We start from the raw sequence: 18,324 nt of genomic DNA, 5'->3' as shown, positions 1-18,324 counted from the left end.
ACTGAGTCCAAACAACACATATACCGTTCTCTTTCCCATTCCTCTCCCTCCTCTCACTCTATAAGAACCCAAGTAGCAGTCTGTTCTCATACACTGCTGGGCTCTGAGTTCATTATAAGAGTGGCATTCCAACAGCAGTGAGCTGTGTTGACAGGCTCTCAGCATCGTGTCAGTATGGGGATTTAAGGTGCTGTGTGGTCCGTCTGCAAGGTTGGGACTACAGGTGTTTTCACACATTCACAGCTCAAGGACTTCAGAGAGAATCCTTTAAATGATTTAAATGCCACTGTTGTGTGTTTATGTGCTGACCTCATAATCATCATCATGATCTGTCATCAGCTTAAACCACAAAAACGTAATGGGGAAAGGTCGTATACAGGTCTCAGAAAATAATGGAGTGATATAGAAACTCATCTTTATTCATAGTAGTACTTCCCAGATTTTTTGATGTTCTTCACCGCTACCTCATCATTTAAGCAATTTCAGTCCAGCCAGCCCCTGCTGCACAGAAGACTCGGTAATACATTTTGTGTCACATTTTCCCTCCGGTTTCATTGTTCTTATTGACGCTCTGAACAGTAAATGACAATTGGCTGACATTTAAAAGGGGTTTATCTACAGAGTGATTGTACCATAGCTATATCTCTGTGGCGATAAGCCAGACCATTTTGTAATTTCCTCAGTTTTAAACTGCAGTACATCAACAACTCTTTTTGGTTTACACTTTGAGGAGTCAACCTCCAATGTTATTCCACACATACAGCAAACAAACCTTTGTTATTCTAGTTCTCAAAATCGAAGGAAGTATTTACATTGGTCAGTATGAGAGGCTCCAGACCAGTGAGTGTTCATGACTATGGTAATATGAAACTGTGCTGTGTATTCATCCATTTCCTCCACTGCTTGCCTCTTCAGCAGGGGCAAATGGTCTGGGAGTAATGCAAGTCCACTTGAATGTAAGAGAAATGGGCTCTCACTGCCTTCTCTATGCATCAGTGCATCACAAGATGGCAAACTGGTGGGCGGAAAAGGAACCATTTCATTGAATTCTCTTCCTCTATTTCTCCATCGTGTTCTTGCTCACGCGCACACACATGCAAACACACAAAGGAATGTACAAAATGAATTAAATTATCTGGTACTTCATCCATGAGCAGGTGCACTGGGGTGAACTCAGCATGTAATTGAAACATGTGTGACTCTGTGTGAGTAAACCATTTACTTTCAAACATATTTAAAGAAGGGCACATCCCTTGAATGAGATGACTCACCATGTCTGTCTTATGACAGCAGTTGTGGCTTTTGTGAACCTTGACACAGGAACCACTCCAAACTGAGTATGTTTCACAAATACCCTAGCCTGGCGCACAGACAACAGCATTGGCTCTTCATGATAATAAGAAGCAATGAGCTCTGCAGACAGCGGAAGCCCAGAAGCATTCAATGAGCCATTAATCGAGTGGAAACAGACATCAATACAGGTAGTTCTCACTGAGAGAGACTTAGGGTTTCTATGAGGAAATGGAGGGGAAAGAAACAAGCTGCACCGCTTGTATTAAAAGAAGAAGTAGAAAAATACATAACTCAGCTCCAGCAAAGAAGCATGTTGTGGTCACTGATGTGATACATTTGCTATCTGCAGATTTCATTCATTTGTGTTTCAAGATTTTGTACGTTTGTTTTGCACTCATAGTAATGTCCATGTGACTTAAATGGCAAATCTAGATCAAATCAAAATGAGATGACATGTTCTGTTCCTGAGATGTACACTCTACTGACGTTTCTCATGTGGCAGCTTCCACCACATTAAGAGACTGACTTACTCATACTTCAAAGTGACTCACCCTGACTCAACATAAGGCTAAAAGCATTATATCTGCCTGGAGAAAATATTTCAAAATAATTCAATTAACTAAGAACTGTGTGTGTGTGTGTGTGTGTGTGTGTGTGTGTGTGTGTGTGTGTGTGTGTGTGTGTGTGTGTGTGTGTGTGTGTATGTGTATGTGTGTGTACGCACATGTCCGTGCTGTGCAAAGCTGTCATCAAAGCAAAGGGTGGCTACTTTGAAGAATCTCCAATATAAAATATATTTTGATTTGTTTAACACTTTTTTGGTTACTACATGATTCCATATGTGTTATTTCATAGTTTTGATTTCTTCACTATTATTCTACAATGTAGAAAATAGTAAAAATAAAGAAAAACCCTTGAATGAGTAGGTGTGTCCAAACTTTTGACTGGTATTGTATGTTTGAAAAAGTGTGTGTGTGAATGTTCATGCAATCACGCTCGGAGCTCTCCACATCCTCTTAAACATTTCAGCTGCTGTTCTAATACTATTCTTTTATTTTCTCTTAATAAGAATAAAGGACATCCAGTGTGCTTTAAGGCAGCTGTGTACCCTATAAGCTTCACTGATATTGTTCCAGCTTTATGTCTGGTTTAGTCCATCAGAGGCCTACAGTACCCAGAGTAGAGGTGGGAATGAGGACTGTGGGGCCTGGGGGTGTGTAGGAAAGATCAGGAATAAACCTCACTATAATCAGGAGGGTTCTGAGGAGAATGCCCAATGTCACTGGAGATTATGAGGCTCAGGTCCCAAGAAGGGCCTATTACAGATTCATTACATCTCACAATGCCTCCCTTTGTTCCTTACTATGAGTCCTTTAAGCCTTACTGAGACATACATGTTATAGGGCTGCCTGGGAGTATGGGTTGTGAGAGGCACTGTGTTGACCTAAACCTCCCTGACACCCGTCCTGTCTCCCCTCTCACCCTTATTGTCTCCCTTACCCTGCCTGGCCCATAAATATCCCGTGATGAGGAGGAATGGATGATCTGTGGGACCCATCGCTAAGAAATAATTTGCAAACGTCAATCAACATAAAGAGCTTTTCAAAAGCAAATAAGAAGCACCTTCCCTTTATATTCACAATCCCATTGCAAATCTAAATAGAGCCAAATCTCTGTGTAACATTTCCATGTGCTTATTAAACTAATCTCAAACTCTCTTATTCCAGCCACACAATATGCCACCTCACGCGCACTGGATGGGAGTTCCTCTCAACAAAGACCAAGGGAAAGTCAGAAAGGCCACTATAGCATCAATGGATTGCGCCTGTGCGATCGTAAATAAGGGAGAATATTGCCATCTAGAGGTGGCTCATAAACTACCAATGTGCAGATCGAATTGTTGACCACGATGTACGATTTAAACAGAGGATGTATGACTTAAACACAGCCCAATAAACTATGCTGCAACCCGACGCATTTTTCAATTTTTCCAACTCCACACCACCACACTGTGTTGAGCTCTCAGTGAACACTCAGAACTATAGATCTCCATGCAAGATCACTTATAATGGGCATGCATTTCATTGGGGCGAAATAGGGAAAGTGTGAGGATTGTAAAATGTTTTAAACACAATTGCACTAAGATCATGCACAGCCTGCATTTAATCTGTATACATTCACAAAGAAGCCAGGCGTCCATCCATGAACTTCGCAATAAGTGGCACCATCATAAACTCTTAATAAATTCATGACCTTACCTGAAATAATGGGGGCCAGTCGGAATATGTCAGAGAGGCGGCTATTCATGGTCTCGTAAGGAGAGTCCTCCAGGAAATCGTTCCCTGAAAGGAATAATGAAATACAATGTGATTTTTAACATACTCTTGCAGTTTTAATAGGCATGTAAATGTTGCAGACAACCAGATACACTGAACAAAAATATAAACGCAACTTGTAAAGTGTTGGTCCCATGTTTCATGAGCTGAAATAAAAGATCCCAGAATATTTTCATACGCACAAAAAGCGTATTTCTCTCAAATTTTGTGCACAAATTTGTTTACATCCCTGTTAGTGAGCATTTCGCCTTTGCCAAAATAATTCATCCACCTGACAGGTGTGGCATATCAAGAAGCTGATTAAAAAGCATGATCATTACACAGGTGTACCTTGTGCTGGGGACAATAAAAGGCTATTCTAAAATGTACAGTTTTGTCACACAACACAAGATGTCTCAAGTTTTGAGGGGCCGTCCAATTGGTATGCTGACTGCAGGAATGTCCACCAGAGCTGTTGCCAGATAATTGAATGTTCTGAAACAAAGCTGAAAATGTCCCAGGTCTTCCATGGCCTGCACACTCACCAGACATGTCACCCATTGAGCATGTTTAGGATGCTCTGGATCGACATGTACGACAGCGTGTTCCAGTTCCCGCCAATATCCAGCAACTTCACACAGCCATTGAAGAGGAGTGGGACAACATTCCATAGGCCACAATCAACAGCCTGATCAACTCAATGCGAAGGAGATGTGTCGCGCTGCATGAGGCAAATGGTGGTCACACCAGATACTGACTGGTTTTCTGATCCACACCCTTACATAAAAAAAATAGATATTGTGACCAACAGATGCATATCTGCATTCCCAGTCATGTGCAATCTATAGATTAGGGCCTAATTAATGTATTTAAATTGACTGATTTCCTTATACGAACTGTAACGCAGTAAAATCTTTGAAGTTGTTGCATGTTGCGTTCATATTTTTGTTCAGTATAGCTAGATAGATAGATTTCATTTAAAGAGCATGCACATGGGTTATTGTTTTCACTAAATGTTTGTGAGCTACCATGGGCTGCGTTTAGACTTATTTTGACCAATCAGATCAGCTCTGAAAAAGATCTGATGTGAAAAGATCTGATCTGATTGATCAAAAGACCAATTAGTGAAAAAAAGATCATAATTGGGCTGGCTGTCTAACAGCTGCCTTTACACAGGCAGCCGAATTCTGATATTTTTTCCACTAATTGGTATTTTAACCAATCACATCAGATATTTTCACATCAGATATTTTTCTGAACTGATTGGTAAAAAGACAAATTAGTGAAAAAAATATCAGAATTGGGCTGCCTGTGTAAACACAGCCGACACGCAGCCATGCAAGGACACATGGGATGGATATCTGGGTCAGTCAATTTTCCATGCTGCCCTACAACTCATTAGCCTACAGTTGATTAGGCATATCGGTCAGTTGCGCAACTGAGAACCCATTCTGCCCCACTGGCCACTGGCATTAAGCAGTACAATTTTTTGTGTATGATCAACTATAAGATGATGAGTGCAAAGGAGCTTTACACTCGATTCCTTCCAAGAGATGTCTTAAGGACATTACCATTCCCAGTATGCACTGGCAGGGAAGTTTACGCACCTAATAATGTGGTGTTTTCTTCCTGAATCTGTTTTTGCTTTAGCAGTTTACATGGTCCGTTAATACATTACAGCAGGTATGGGAGTTTTGGATTAAAAACATCTTTATTGACTTCTGACAATTATTGTGTGGTTGCTGTGTTGTAGCCAACTGTAATGATAGTGCATACCCTGCAAAGTCTGGTAAATTCCCCAATAGATGCGAAGGCAGTTCTTCTCTTTCTTCATGCCCCTTTTACACCTGCAGTTGTACAGGGGGCTCTGCTTGACTGCGTCCATGGCACTCCGACATTCGTCCTGCGCCTCCAGTCCAGCCACCATGCTAAAGTTTCTCTCCTTCCCTCCAGCAACGCACTGTCTCATTGTCCGATACTTGGTACTGCATCCTTGCCCCTTCATACACTGCTCACTCGCCTTGACACAATCGAGGCGGTTGGGACCAGAAAGGGCATTCTCCTGGGCATACAAAACATCTGTGGAGAGAATGAATAATAATAGACCTAACAATAATAATAATAATAATGTTTCTGTCGTTTATATGTTAAATATTGTCCGCTATACGCGATTTAGTCACAATAAATATTCAGAGATTAAACTAAATGAAAGCAGCTTTAAAGATTAAAATATTGATCGTATTTTATTGCTCAATTCCATGCAATTAAGTGACAATAATAACACAAACATTTCATAGACTACTAGTCACAGACTAGCGTTCAATGCATTTCATACCCTATCGATGTGTGCAACATTAAATACATCAGCAGAGGATAAGTAAAGTTATTAAATATGAAGTACATGCTTTTGCAACGTTGGCTATAATAAGGGTATATCGGTTATGAGAGACAAATAATGAATTGCCACTGTCTTTAGTTATGTCCATTTCAAAATCAGAACTCAATTCACTTCGATTGGGATACATGGGCTCATAATTTACTTTTCACTAGTCTGTGGGCATGGCACGCATTTGGATTGCCCATTTCTCTCCATAACGACCACCAAGTTTGCTATTTATTTATCTCAGCTGCCCTCTGACTGCTTATCATTGTCCATTTACAAATGTGGTTATATACTGTATGTTTACACTAGGCATTTGCAGTGTATATTAGTCATTGGCCTTGAAACTAAAACTTACCTAAAAGAGGCAGAACGACATAAAGAGTGACGAAGATCATTGCGTTTCTATCCGTGTGATGCCTTGTTACAATGGAATTTATAGAACGTATAGAAAAAAAACTTCGTGATTTTATTCCGAAGGTATTTCCACTCTATTCAAATCCATTGAAAACATCGGTGGCATGAGGTCCGACATTCAGAACACATCCAGCTGCCTTCATGCGTAAAACATTCCGACCCAAAAGTACTCCAATTTTGCGACAGGCAGCCGAAACCATCAACCACAGAATGATTCCTTTCAGTGTAAAAACTAAACAAAAGGCAAGGATAAGAGATCACAAGGAGACAAAACGAACCGGCCAGAGTGCTCTCGGGACTCCAGCTCGTAGGATGCCCGCGTGCGTCTGAGCGCGCGATGATGCTGTGCTCAATAGTGCAGTGGCCACAACCAGGCAGCAGCAGCAAGGCAGTGGAACTTCTGCATTTCAACGTGGATTTCGGTGATGACAAGTAGATACATTTTGTTATTAAACTTTCTCAGACACATTTTATTTCTTCGTAGGCATACAGTGTTGATGTTTGGCTAAATAAATAAGTGAATTGCACACGTTACACGAACTGTACGTTTTTTTTTTGCATACTCTATCCTACAAGATAGGCTATGACACTATTCGCAAGATTTTTTATTGTTGATTCTTTGTTCAATTGAATCAAAATAGCCTATTGTCTTGATTAATTTCGTAGGACTAGTCTACTCCACTATAATTCACAATATTCCATTATTCTTGGGGTCACAGAGAGCATGGGTTCAACATGTAAACGTTCAAAATATGTTATGGGAATATCCCCAAGTCAAAACCAAAGCTGCTATCGCCGATCAAAACGCCACACTAATTTTAGCGATATACAACCCTATGCGCACAGAGAATAGCTATACGCTATACAATATTGCATTTCTGTATAGACGTGTGCGCTTTCCAACCAATTCGATGAAAGCCTGTGTTTGTTCCCTTTTCCACACAGAAAATCTAATCAGATCGTCTCGTATCAATGCTGCCGTATGCGCATGCAGAAAAATGAGACGGAGCCTAAATTGTCTATCTGCTGTGCTGCTCACAGTGCAAACCATACACTAGCCATTCCATAATTGGAGAAAAGAGTGTAGAGCCGTCAGTGCAGCCAGTCAATCCACTGTTGACATCGAGTCGCCTATAAAATGGTGAGCATAGGTGAATATCGCCATCTGTTGGTTAATAAAAAGCCTCAATATGCATCTGATTATAAACTCAGCAAAAAAAGAAACGTCCCTTTTTCAGGACCTTGTCTTTCAAAGATAATTCGTAAAAGTCAAAATAACTTCACAGATCTTTATTGTAAAGGGTTTAAACACTGTTTCCCATGCTTGTTCAATGAACCATAAACAATTAATGAACATGCACCTGTGGAAGGGTCCTTAACCCTCCTATTATGTTGTAGGTCAATTTGACCCGTTTCCACTTTTGCGTTGTCTAAAATACTAGTTAACCACTCTTTTTCGCCATGAAATTACATGACTTTTCCTCATTTAGGGTCATGAACCTAACTGCAAAATGTGGACACACTGATGTGTTGTGGAATGTCTGTGTACATTTTGTATACAAACATGATGTTGTGGGTCATTTTGACCCGGAGGCTTTCATGTGTATATATATTTGCACAGGTGCAAAACAAAAAAGTGTCTTTGATTTATTTTGTTTTGACTGGTCCTGGTTGCACTTTTAGAATTGTGTTTGGGTTAAAAAGGGCTTTCCCAAGCTTCTCCTCAGTGTGAGAGCAGCAGGTCCCTGACACAGACACTCAAAATGAGCTCCAAAAGATTTTCAATCAATGAAGTCTTATCACAAATTCTGGACTGTGACAGTGAAAAAGAAGAAGAGGTTTCAGAGACAGAGGATATTTCAGAGATAGAGGACAATGCTGTTGATGATCCAGATTTTGTCTTCATTGAAGAGGATTCAGAGGAGGAGTCTGCCGTACCATCCCCTACATCAGATGAGAGACAGAGCATGCAACAAGCATCATCAAGAGAAGAGAAGACATGGAAGTCTAAAGATGGTCATATTGAATGGTCACCGTCACCACAACGAGGTCAAGGTAGACTCTCAGCTTCAATGTAATAAAAATGGTTCCAGGACCTACACGATTTGCTGTCACTCGAGTCCATGACATACAATCAGCTTTTGAGCTCTTTTTACCCCAAGCAATAGAGAAGATTGTTCTGGACATGACCAACTTGGAGGGGAGCCGTGTGTTTCAAGAGAACTGGAAGCCACTGGATCGGATTGACTTGCATGCATACATTGGATTGCTCATATTAGCTGGAGTCTACCGGTCAAACGGAGAAGCAACGGCCAGCCTGTGGAATGAAGAGAATGGAAGGCCAATATTTCGGGCAACAATGTCTCTACAAGAATTCCACATAATTTCTCGGGTGATTCGCTTTGATAACCGTGATACCAGACCGGGTCGACGTGAAAGAGACAAACTAGCTGCAATCAGAGATGTATGGGATAAATGGGTGGAAATTCTACCGTTACTGTACAATCCCAGTCCTCATGTTACAGTTGATGAACGCCTTGTTCCATTCAGAGGACGTTGTCCCTTCAGACAGTATATGCCAAACAAGCCTGCAAAATGTGGCATCAAAATATGGGCAGCATGTGATGCCACATCAAGCTATGCATGGAATATGCAAGTTTACACTGGGAAGCCACCCGGCGGAGTGCCTGAGAAAAACCAGGGGATGCGGGTGGTGCTGGACATGAGTGAAGGGCTGCAAGGTCATAACATCACGTGTGACAACTTCTTCACATCCTACCGCCTTGGTGTTGAACTACAGAAGAGAAAGCTGACCATGGTTGGAACAATCAGAAAAAACAAACCTGAACTTCCCAGTGAGCTTCTGAAAATGCAGGGCAGAACTGTGCATTCCTCTAAATTTCCTTTCTCTGAAAATGCAACTGTTGTTTCATACTGCCCAAAGAAGAACAAGAATGTTCTTGTAATGAGCACAATGCACAAAGATGCATCGCTGAGTGCAAGAGAGGACATCAAGCCACAAATAATACTGGACTACAATTCCACCAAAGGAGGAGTTGACAATTTGGATAAAGTCACAGCAACATATAGTTGTCAGCGCATGACTGCCCGCTGGCCTTTGGTGATTTTCTACAACATTGTGGATGTGTCTGCTTACAATGCCTATGTCCTGTGGACTGAAATCAACCAGCAATGGAATGGTGGCAAATTGTACCGACGCCGGCTTTTCCTAGAGGAGCTCGGCAAAGCTCTCATCACTCCCAAGATCCAGAGGAGAGTCCGGCCTCCTCGGTCGACAGCAGCTGCATCTGCCGTCCAGAAAATTCAAGCTGGACCATCAACACATGCCTCCAATCAACCAGAAATGGATCCAGTGGATACAGGCAGTGGCAAGAAACGGAAAAGATGCCAGCTCTGCCCCCTCGACAAGACAGTAAAACAAGCACCACTTGTGTAGAATGCAATAAATACATCTGCAGAAAGCACACACACACATTGTGTTCAACATGTAGAGAGAAAGACTGAAGGGATAATATGGACCAATAGGGGGAAAAAACCTACTTGGGGAAACTGAAAAATCTTGTTTGTGAGAAAGGAAATATGTTTAACAAATAGTTCTTAAATATTGTTTAAAAAAAATAAAAAGTATTGTATTTCTTCTTCTGAAATGTCTGATAAGACAAAATAAAGTTGTTTCTGTTTTTACTTAATTCTTTGACTGTCTTGAGTGTGTTTAAACTGTCAGGGTCAATTTGACCCGTAACATAATGGATGTCATTTTTTTCCAGCAAAGCACAAGGGTTAAGACACTAACAGCTTACACATGGTAGGCAATTAAGGTCACAGTTATGAAAACTTAGGACACTAAAGAGGCCTTTCTACTGACTCTGAAAAACACCAAAAGAAAGATGCTCATCTGCGTGAACGTGCCTTAGGCATGCTGCAAGGAGGCAAGAGGACTGCAGATGTGGCCAGTGCAATAAATTGCAATGTCCGTACTGTGAAACGCCTAAGACAGCGCTACAAGGAAACAGGACGGACAGCTGATCGTACTCGCAGTGGCAGACCACGTGTAACATCACCTGCATAGGATCGGTACATCCGAACATCACACCTGCGTGACAGGTACAGGATGGCAACAACAACTGCCAGAGTTACACCAGGAATGCACAATCCCTCCATCAGTGCTCAGACTGTCCGCAATAGGCTGAGAGAGGCTGGACTGAGGGCTTGTAGGCCTGTTTTAAGGCAGGTCCTCACCAGACATCACCGGCAACAAGGTCGCCTATGGGCACAAACCCACTGTCGCTGGACCAGACAGGACTGGCAAAAAGTGCTCTTCACTGACGAGTCGCGGTTTTGTCTCACCATGGGTGATGGTCGGATTCGCATTTATCGTCGAAAGAATGAGCGTTACACCGAGGCCTGTACTCTGGAGCGGGATCGATTTGGAGGTGGAGGGTCCGTCATGGTCTGGGGCGGTGTGTCACAGCATCATCGGACTGAGCTGGTTGTCATTGCAGGCAATCTCAACTCTGTGCGTTACAGGGAAGAGATCCTCCTCCCTCATGCGTGATTTCCTGCAAGACGGGAATGTCAGTGTTCTGACATGGCCAGCGAAGAGCCCAGATCTCAATCCCATTGAGCACGTCTGGGACCAGTTGGATCGGAGGGTGCGGGCTAGGGCTATTCCCCCCAGTAATGTCCGGGAACTTTCAGGTGCCTTGGTGGAAGAGTCGGGTAACATCTCACAGCAGGAACTGGCAAATCTGGTGCAGTCCATGAGGAGGATATGCACTGCAGTACCTAATGCAGCTGGTGGCCACACCAGATACTGACTGTTACTTTTGATTTTGACCCCCCCTTTGTTCAGGGACACATTATTCAATTTTTGTTAGTCACATGTCTGTGGAACTTGTTCAGTTTATGTCTCAGTTGTTGAATCTTGTTATGTTCATACAAATATTTACACATGTTAAGTTTGCTGAAAATAAACGCAGTTGACAGTGAGAGGACATTTTTTTTTTTGGTGAGTTTAAATAATGCAATCACTATATGCCTAGCCCTAGACATGTCTCATGTAATATGAAACTATCTGAATTAATTTGAAGGCTATTCCAATCATTCAAATTGAGTGGTTTATGATCGTTAAAATGTGAACATTTCATTAGGCCTATTTGGTTCATTTTACATACTTTTCCATATTACATTTTTAACTGTGACCACTGAATAACACAGAGTTAGGCTACATTATATTAATAAGTGAGATATAATCAATGCCATATTGAACCGAATCAATCAACAATGAATGCTCCCCTCTACTTCACTATATCAACTGGACTGAATCCTTTAATACACAAATGGGAAGCTGAGAGACCAGGGCCATATACATTTATACAGATGGTGTGAAAGAATAGATTAGGTGTCTCATGGCCAAGGGATATGTCAGGAATTGGCACTGGCTGGACAACAGTCTTCTGGTGAAGTCAGGCATTTTTACAGCAAATTAATAATGTTCAGCAGTCGACTCGAATATATAGGCCTAAAAATGGATCCAGATAAATAAGAAAATAAGAAAAGCTACATCTAGCCTAGATCTGATACACTAATATGAAATGACATTAAAAAATGAATCAGCATAGAACAAAATTGCTTAATCAACTCTAATGATACAGAGACTATACATTGATGTCACCTAAGAATAACGAATAGGGAGAAACTAAACCACTGCGCCAGAATTGGCGCCTTCAAACTGGTAATTAATGGGCACCAATCAGGCGCGTTGCCTACCCCTAGGACCTGAAGTACAACATGCATAACTATTAACGGACCATGTAAACTGCTGAAAAAAGTTTCATAAACCAAATGATTGTCTGAGAGTAGGTTAGGTTTAGATGACGGTTTAACAAACACAGAAGCGAGCTAAGTGCGCATAGGCATATCTTCTTGTAGGCCTATTAGGTACAAAGTGACATTGGTGAGTCTTTAACAAATAGGCTACTAGGGTAATTCTACAGCACAATAGCAACATAAATTCTGCAAATGCATAAAGGGGAACATACATAGGCCTAGGCCTAATGTGCAAAAACGCATAGGTCAACGAAAGTAAAATTAATTGGCTTTCAAATTAGGCCTATATTTTGTTCAGATAAAATAGAATCTGTGTCCTCCTTGAGCAAATTACAATCCAGCGAGCACATTTGGTTCCTTGGAAGTTGTGGGAACATACGTTTTTGGTTTCCCATTGGTTTTGGGAACAAGCCATGCGTTTCCTGACCGGTAAAACTGAAACATTCTGAGAACAGAAGTGATAACTTCGCCTGTTCTGTGAATGTTCATTTTTGGTTGCTGGGAGATACTGAGAACGTTTTACTATGGTTCCCTGAAAGTTTTCCTGGGAGGTTTTATTAACGTTCTGAGAACGTAAATTGTAGGTTATTTAAAGGTAATTAAATAACATTCTGAGAACATGTTTCAATAACACTTTTAATAACACTGCTATCTTAGGTTAAGTGTTTTGAACTCCAAGCACAGATAAGACACATTGCTTAAGCACTAATCATGAAAACACATTAATTTTTTATTGTGGCACGGCATCATTGAGATTCAAACCTATGACATTCTGTTCTTTATCCATGGAATTAGTCTACTGCGCCACCAGGATGTAGCTAGCATGCCATGTTTAAAAAAAAAAATTAATACAAAGCTGTTCATTTTAGTCTATTCAAACAGACCCTATTTCAAAGGAAACAAGCACTCATTAAGATCAGGTGCAGCCAATTAGTGGGCAGGGCCAACCCACCTGAACACACTTAACAAGATACATTTTAGTCATTTAGCAGACGCTCTTATCCAGAGCGACTTACAGTTAGAGAGTGCATACATTTTCTTACTGGCCCCCCGTGGGAATCGAACCCACAACCCTGGCGTTGCAAGCTCCATGCTCTACCAACTGAGCTACACGGTGCCCTAGAGAGAGTTTTGTTGATTTTGAGAACGGAATGTATATGTTTTTAAATAACACTCAGAACATTCTCTGAACGTTACTAAAGCGTTTTTTATGGAAAGTTTTCTTAACGTCCTCGTAAACAATTTGAGAATGTTACTTTAAATAGAACTATGAGGAAACCTGTAGGAAACGTTAAGCTGAAGTACTGAAATTCCCACAGAAGAACGTTGTTTCTTAACGTTCTCTGAACTTTGAGAACATGACTTTAACTAGAACCATACTTTAACTAGAACCATGAGAAAACCTGTAGGAAACGTTATGCTGAAGTACTGAAATTCCCACAGAAGAACGTTGTTTCTTAACGTTCTCGGAACAATTTGAGAACATGACTTTAACTAGAACCATACTTTAACTAGAACCATGAGAAAACCTGTAGGAAACGTTATGCTAAAGTACTGAAATTCTCACAGAAGAAGGTTGTTTCTTTATTGGGGGGGAGGGGGTAGATTAGCTTTAATATTGCATATAGATTGTGGCTTCAATCAATGTCATTGTCTGCATCATTTCAATCCCCCATATATGTTTTTGTAAATATATAAAATAGATATATATATTTTAAAATATATTTTCCTTTATTATTTTCCCCTAACCCTACCATCCCTCCCCTAATTGGATTAAACTAATGGACAACAACTCTTAGGCTTATACTTCCAGCTTATACATACTATATACATTTTACGGACACAATATATTTTACAATAGTTCTCTTTTGTTTGTTTTTAATCCCATCCTTCAGCTTCACTCATCTATCTCTAAACACCATCCAGTTTTGATTTATATTTGCCATATATTCTTCAACTGTGCTGTGATGTTTCACAAAAGTTCTGAACCTTTCTATTCTCATAGATTCTACATATTGTAAATTAAAGATAAACATTTTTGCTAAGAGTGTTATTATATTATTGATCGATTGACTATCAGTTTTTAAATCACCCAGCAGTGCTATTTGCAGTGTTAGCTCAAGGTAAATGTTTAACCTGCAGCCAAAAACAAGCTACATATGGACTGTACCAAAACAAATTATCTAATGATTCTATCACTTTGCAGCAAAATCTGCAGAGCTGGGATGTGTCACGACTTCCGCCGAAGTTGGTGCCTCTCCTTGTCGCGGCGGTCGTCGTCACCGGTCTTCTAGCTGCCACCGATCTACGTTTCTGTTTTCTATTTGTTTTGTCTTTATTGTACACACCTGGTTCCCATCACGTTATGATTATTTCCCTATTTAACCCTCTGGTTCCCTCATGGTTTTGTGCATGATTGTTCTTTGTTTGGTGTTTATGACCGCTGTGAGCTGGTGTATTTCCCTGCGTGGAATTAGTATTTGTTTCTTTCCGAGTAAAGTTAGTCTGTTACTCAGTTCTGTGTCCTGCGCCTGACTCCGTCCTACCGCTGCACACTGACACTTGACAGAATCACGCACCTCATATGGAGTCAGCAGGTGCACCCAGTCCTCCGTTACCGGTGGAGGAGCGCGTCCAGCAGCATGTGAATATGCTCCACAATCTGGGCACAGCCATGGATCGCATGCTGCACACCATGGAGCGATGGGAGAGAGAGGGTTCTCCCACACCCCCATCAACTTCACCTCAACCCACACCGCTGTCCACCCCTCCGTCTCGTGGACCCAGTGGGATCCGGCTCTCGCTCCCGAAGGCCTATGATGGGACGGCTGCCGGGTGCCAGGGGTTCCTGCTCCAGGTGGAGCTCTACCTGGCGACCATCCACCCGACTCTCTCGGACTACGAGAGAGTGTTCGCCCTCATCTCCTGTTTGTCGGGGAAAGCGCTGGAGTGGGCCAACGCCGAATGGGGAGGGATAGACTCAATGTTGGTTCGCTACGAGGATTTCACCCACCGTTTCCAGGCGGTCTTCGATCATCCGCCTGAGGGGAGAGCGGCAGGGGAACGCTTGGTCCATCTCAGACAGGGGAAGAGAAGTGCACAGGACTTCACACTGGACTTCAGGACCCTGGCTGCCTGCGCGGGATGGAACGAGAGGGCCCTGATCGACCATTACCGGTGTAGTCTACGGGAGGACGTTCATCAGGAGCTGGCCTGCAGGGACACCACCCTTACCCTTGACCAGCTGGTGGATTTATCCATCCGGCTGGATAACCTGTTGGCCACCCACGGACGCTTGGATTGGGGTCCGTCTGTTCCATCCCCCAGCACCTCCGAGTCTACACCTATGGAGCTTGGAGGTGCTGCTCTAAGGGTGACCGGAGTGAGGGGCCGTTTCCTGCACCACCTGTGGCTGCAGAGGGCACACTGCTGGTCGGTGCTGGGGAGGTTCCCCAGGGAGTCGAGGCAGCAGGCAGGGCACTGGTGGATCATCCCAGGTGAGTAGGCACCTGACTCACACAGAGCTCCCTGTTGCGCACATGTGTGTCTGTATAGAGTTTCCTGAGTTTTCTCCGCATTCCCAGCATAAGGCGCTAGTAGATTCAGGTGCAGCTGGGAACATTATTGACCGTTCCTTTGCACTTAGATTAGGGATCTAAGCTTGTTACCTGTATAAAAGACACCTGTCCACAGAAGCAATCAATCAATCAGATTCCAAACTCTCCACCATGGCCAAGACCAAAGAGCTCTCCAAGGATGTCAGGGACAAGATTGTAGACCTATACAAGGCTGGAATGGGCTACAAGACCGTCGCCAAGCAGCTTGGTGAGAAGGTGACAACAGTTGGTGCGATTATTCGCAAATAGAAGAAACACAACTGTCAATCTGCCTCGGCCTGGGGCTCACCTCGTGGAGTTGAAATGATCATGAGAATGGTGAGGAATCAGCCCAGAACTACACGGGAGAATCTTGTCAATAATCTTAAGGCAGCTGGGACCATAGTCACCAAGAAAACAATTGGTAACACACTACGCCGTGAAGGACTGAAATCCTGATGAATGATTCAGAGGAGAACTGGGTGAAAGTGTTGTGGTCAGATGAGACCAAAATCGAGCTCTTTGGCATCAACTCAACTCGCCGTGTTTGGAGGAAGAGGAATGCTGCCTATGACACCAAGAACACCATCCCCACCGTCAAACATGGAGGTGGAAACATTATGCTTTGGGGGTGTTTTTCTGCTAAGGGGACAGGACAACTTCACTGCATCAAAGGGACGATGGACGGGGCCATGTAGTGTCAAATCTTGGGTGAGAACCTCCTTCCCTCAGATAGGGCATTGAAAATGGGTCGTGGATGGGTATTCCAGCATGACAATGACCCAAAACACACGGCCAAGGCAACAAAGGAGTGGCTCAAGAAGAAGCACATCAAGGTCCTGGAGTGGCCTAGCCAGTCTCCAGACCTTAATCCCATAGAAAATCTGTGGAGGGAGCTGAAGGTTCGAGTTGCCAAACGTCAGCCTTGAAACCTTAATGACTTGGAGAAGATTTGCAAAGAGGAGTGGGACAAAATCCCTCCTGAGATGTGTGCAAACCTGGTGGCCAACTACAAGAAACGTCTGACCTCTGTGATTGCCAACAAGGGTTTTACCACCAAGTACTAAGTAATGTTTTGCAGAGGGGTCAAATACTTATTTCCCTTAATTAAATTTCAAATCAATTGATAACATTTTTGACATGCGATTTTCTGGATGTTTTGTTGTTATTCTGTCTCTCACTGTTCAAATGAACCTACCATTAAAATTATAGACTGATCATGTCTTTGTCAGTGGGCAAACGTACAAAATCTGCAGGGGATCAAATACTTTTTTCCCTCACTGTATTTTAAAAAATCCATCTACCTTGCGGATCTGTTTGAACAATTTGCACATTCAAATAAAAATTATTGTTAATTAATACAATTTTTTACATTGTAGAATAATAGTGAAGACATCAAAACTATGAAATAACACATATGGAATCATGTAGTAACCAAAAAAGTGTTAAACAAATCAAAATATATACACTCTTGGCATTCTCTCAACCAGCTTCATGAGGTAGTCACCTGGAATGCATTTCAATTAACAGGTGTGCCTTCTTAAAAGTTAATTTGTGGAATTTCTTTCCAATGTAGAAAATAGTAAAAATAAAGAAAAACCCTTGAATGAGTAGGTGTGTCCAAACTTTTGACTGGTACTGTATATATTTAAAAATCTTGCATATCTTAATTTATTTCCACAATTAACTAATAATATTTGTAATAATGTTAGCAGTTCATACGAAGGATTGTTACCTATAACCAGGATTGGCATTACACAAATTACAAGAAGGTTGTTTCTTAACGTTCTCTGAACTATTTGAGGACATTCCCAATGTCAAACCAGTTGGAGAATGTTCCTATAACATTACCAAAATGTTTACTAAATGTAACCATGTTTGGACTTTTAGGAAACGTTCTGTTAAAGTAATGAAATACCAAGATAATCACGTTTTTTTGTCAAATTCCTTAAATGTGCTGAGAATGTTCCAAAGCCAAGCAACTATCCTGTTCCATTCCCAGAAAGTTGTGGGAAGGTTGTATGCAAAATAACCATAGGACAACCATGCTCTCACCAAGCAATAAGAAACATATGGTTATTAGAACATTATGTGCTATCTGGGAAGCACGTTGAGAGAGGAAAAAATATAGTGTTTATTATCTGGGTAACCTATATAATTTGATGACTTTGCTATTTTAATCTCAAAGGGAAAATTACCAACCTCATGAAGGTGCGCAACATCAATCTGGGATTTATGAAAAGACTCAATTACTATTTACTATTAATTTTGCAAATGAATGTCAGAATGATATAGGCTAGTCCTGGTCATATAAATGAGCAGGCGTTCACTTAATTAATGTGCTTCTTCAAGGCACCGGATAAAACCATTATTTCCAACAGTGTTCAGGAGGAAATTGGTTAAAGTGAAGAATTAGCCTCTATAAGCCTACCGGTATGTGACAAATCTTGAAGGAGCAAATGGCACTGAATTA

The 18,324-nt window shown here is 41.8% G+C and overlaps 1 protein-coding gene across 2 annotated transcripts in view; it reads right to left on the bottom strand.

The window, feature by feature from the left end:
* Positions 1–7,364, bottom strand: part of gfra1a (gdnf family receptor alpha 1a) — a 109,962-nt gene extending 102,598 nt beyond the window's left edge. For both annotated transcript variants that reach the window (XM_041883222.1, XM_041883232.1), the window contains exons 1-3: positions 6,347–7,364; positions 5,385–5,687; positions 3,552–3,635 (exon numbers count right to left, since the gene is read on the bottom strand). In XM_041883222.1, the coding sequence (XP_041739156.1) occupies positions 3,552–3,635; positions 5,385–5,687; positions 6,347–6,386 (427 nt within the window). In that variant the 5' untranslated portion in view covers positions 6,387–7,364. The remainder of the gene's footprint in view (positions 1–3,551; positions 3,636–5,384; positions 5,688–6,346) is intronic.
* Between the last annotated feature and the right edge of the window lie 10,960 nt (positions 7,365–18,324).

This window comes from Coregonus clupeaformis, chromosome 1 (assembly GCF_020615455.1).
Source record: "Coregonus clupeaformis isolate EN_2021a chromosome 1, ASM2061545v1, whole genome shotgun sequence".
Lineage (NCBI taxonomy): Eukaryota > Metazoa > Chordata > Actinopteri > Salmoniformes > Salmonidae > Coregonus > Coregonus clupeaformis.
The sequence above is the reverse complement of the archived record's forward strand: the minus strand, read 5'-3'. Positions and strand labels throughout refer to the sequence as shown.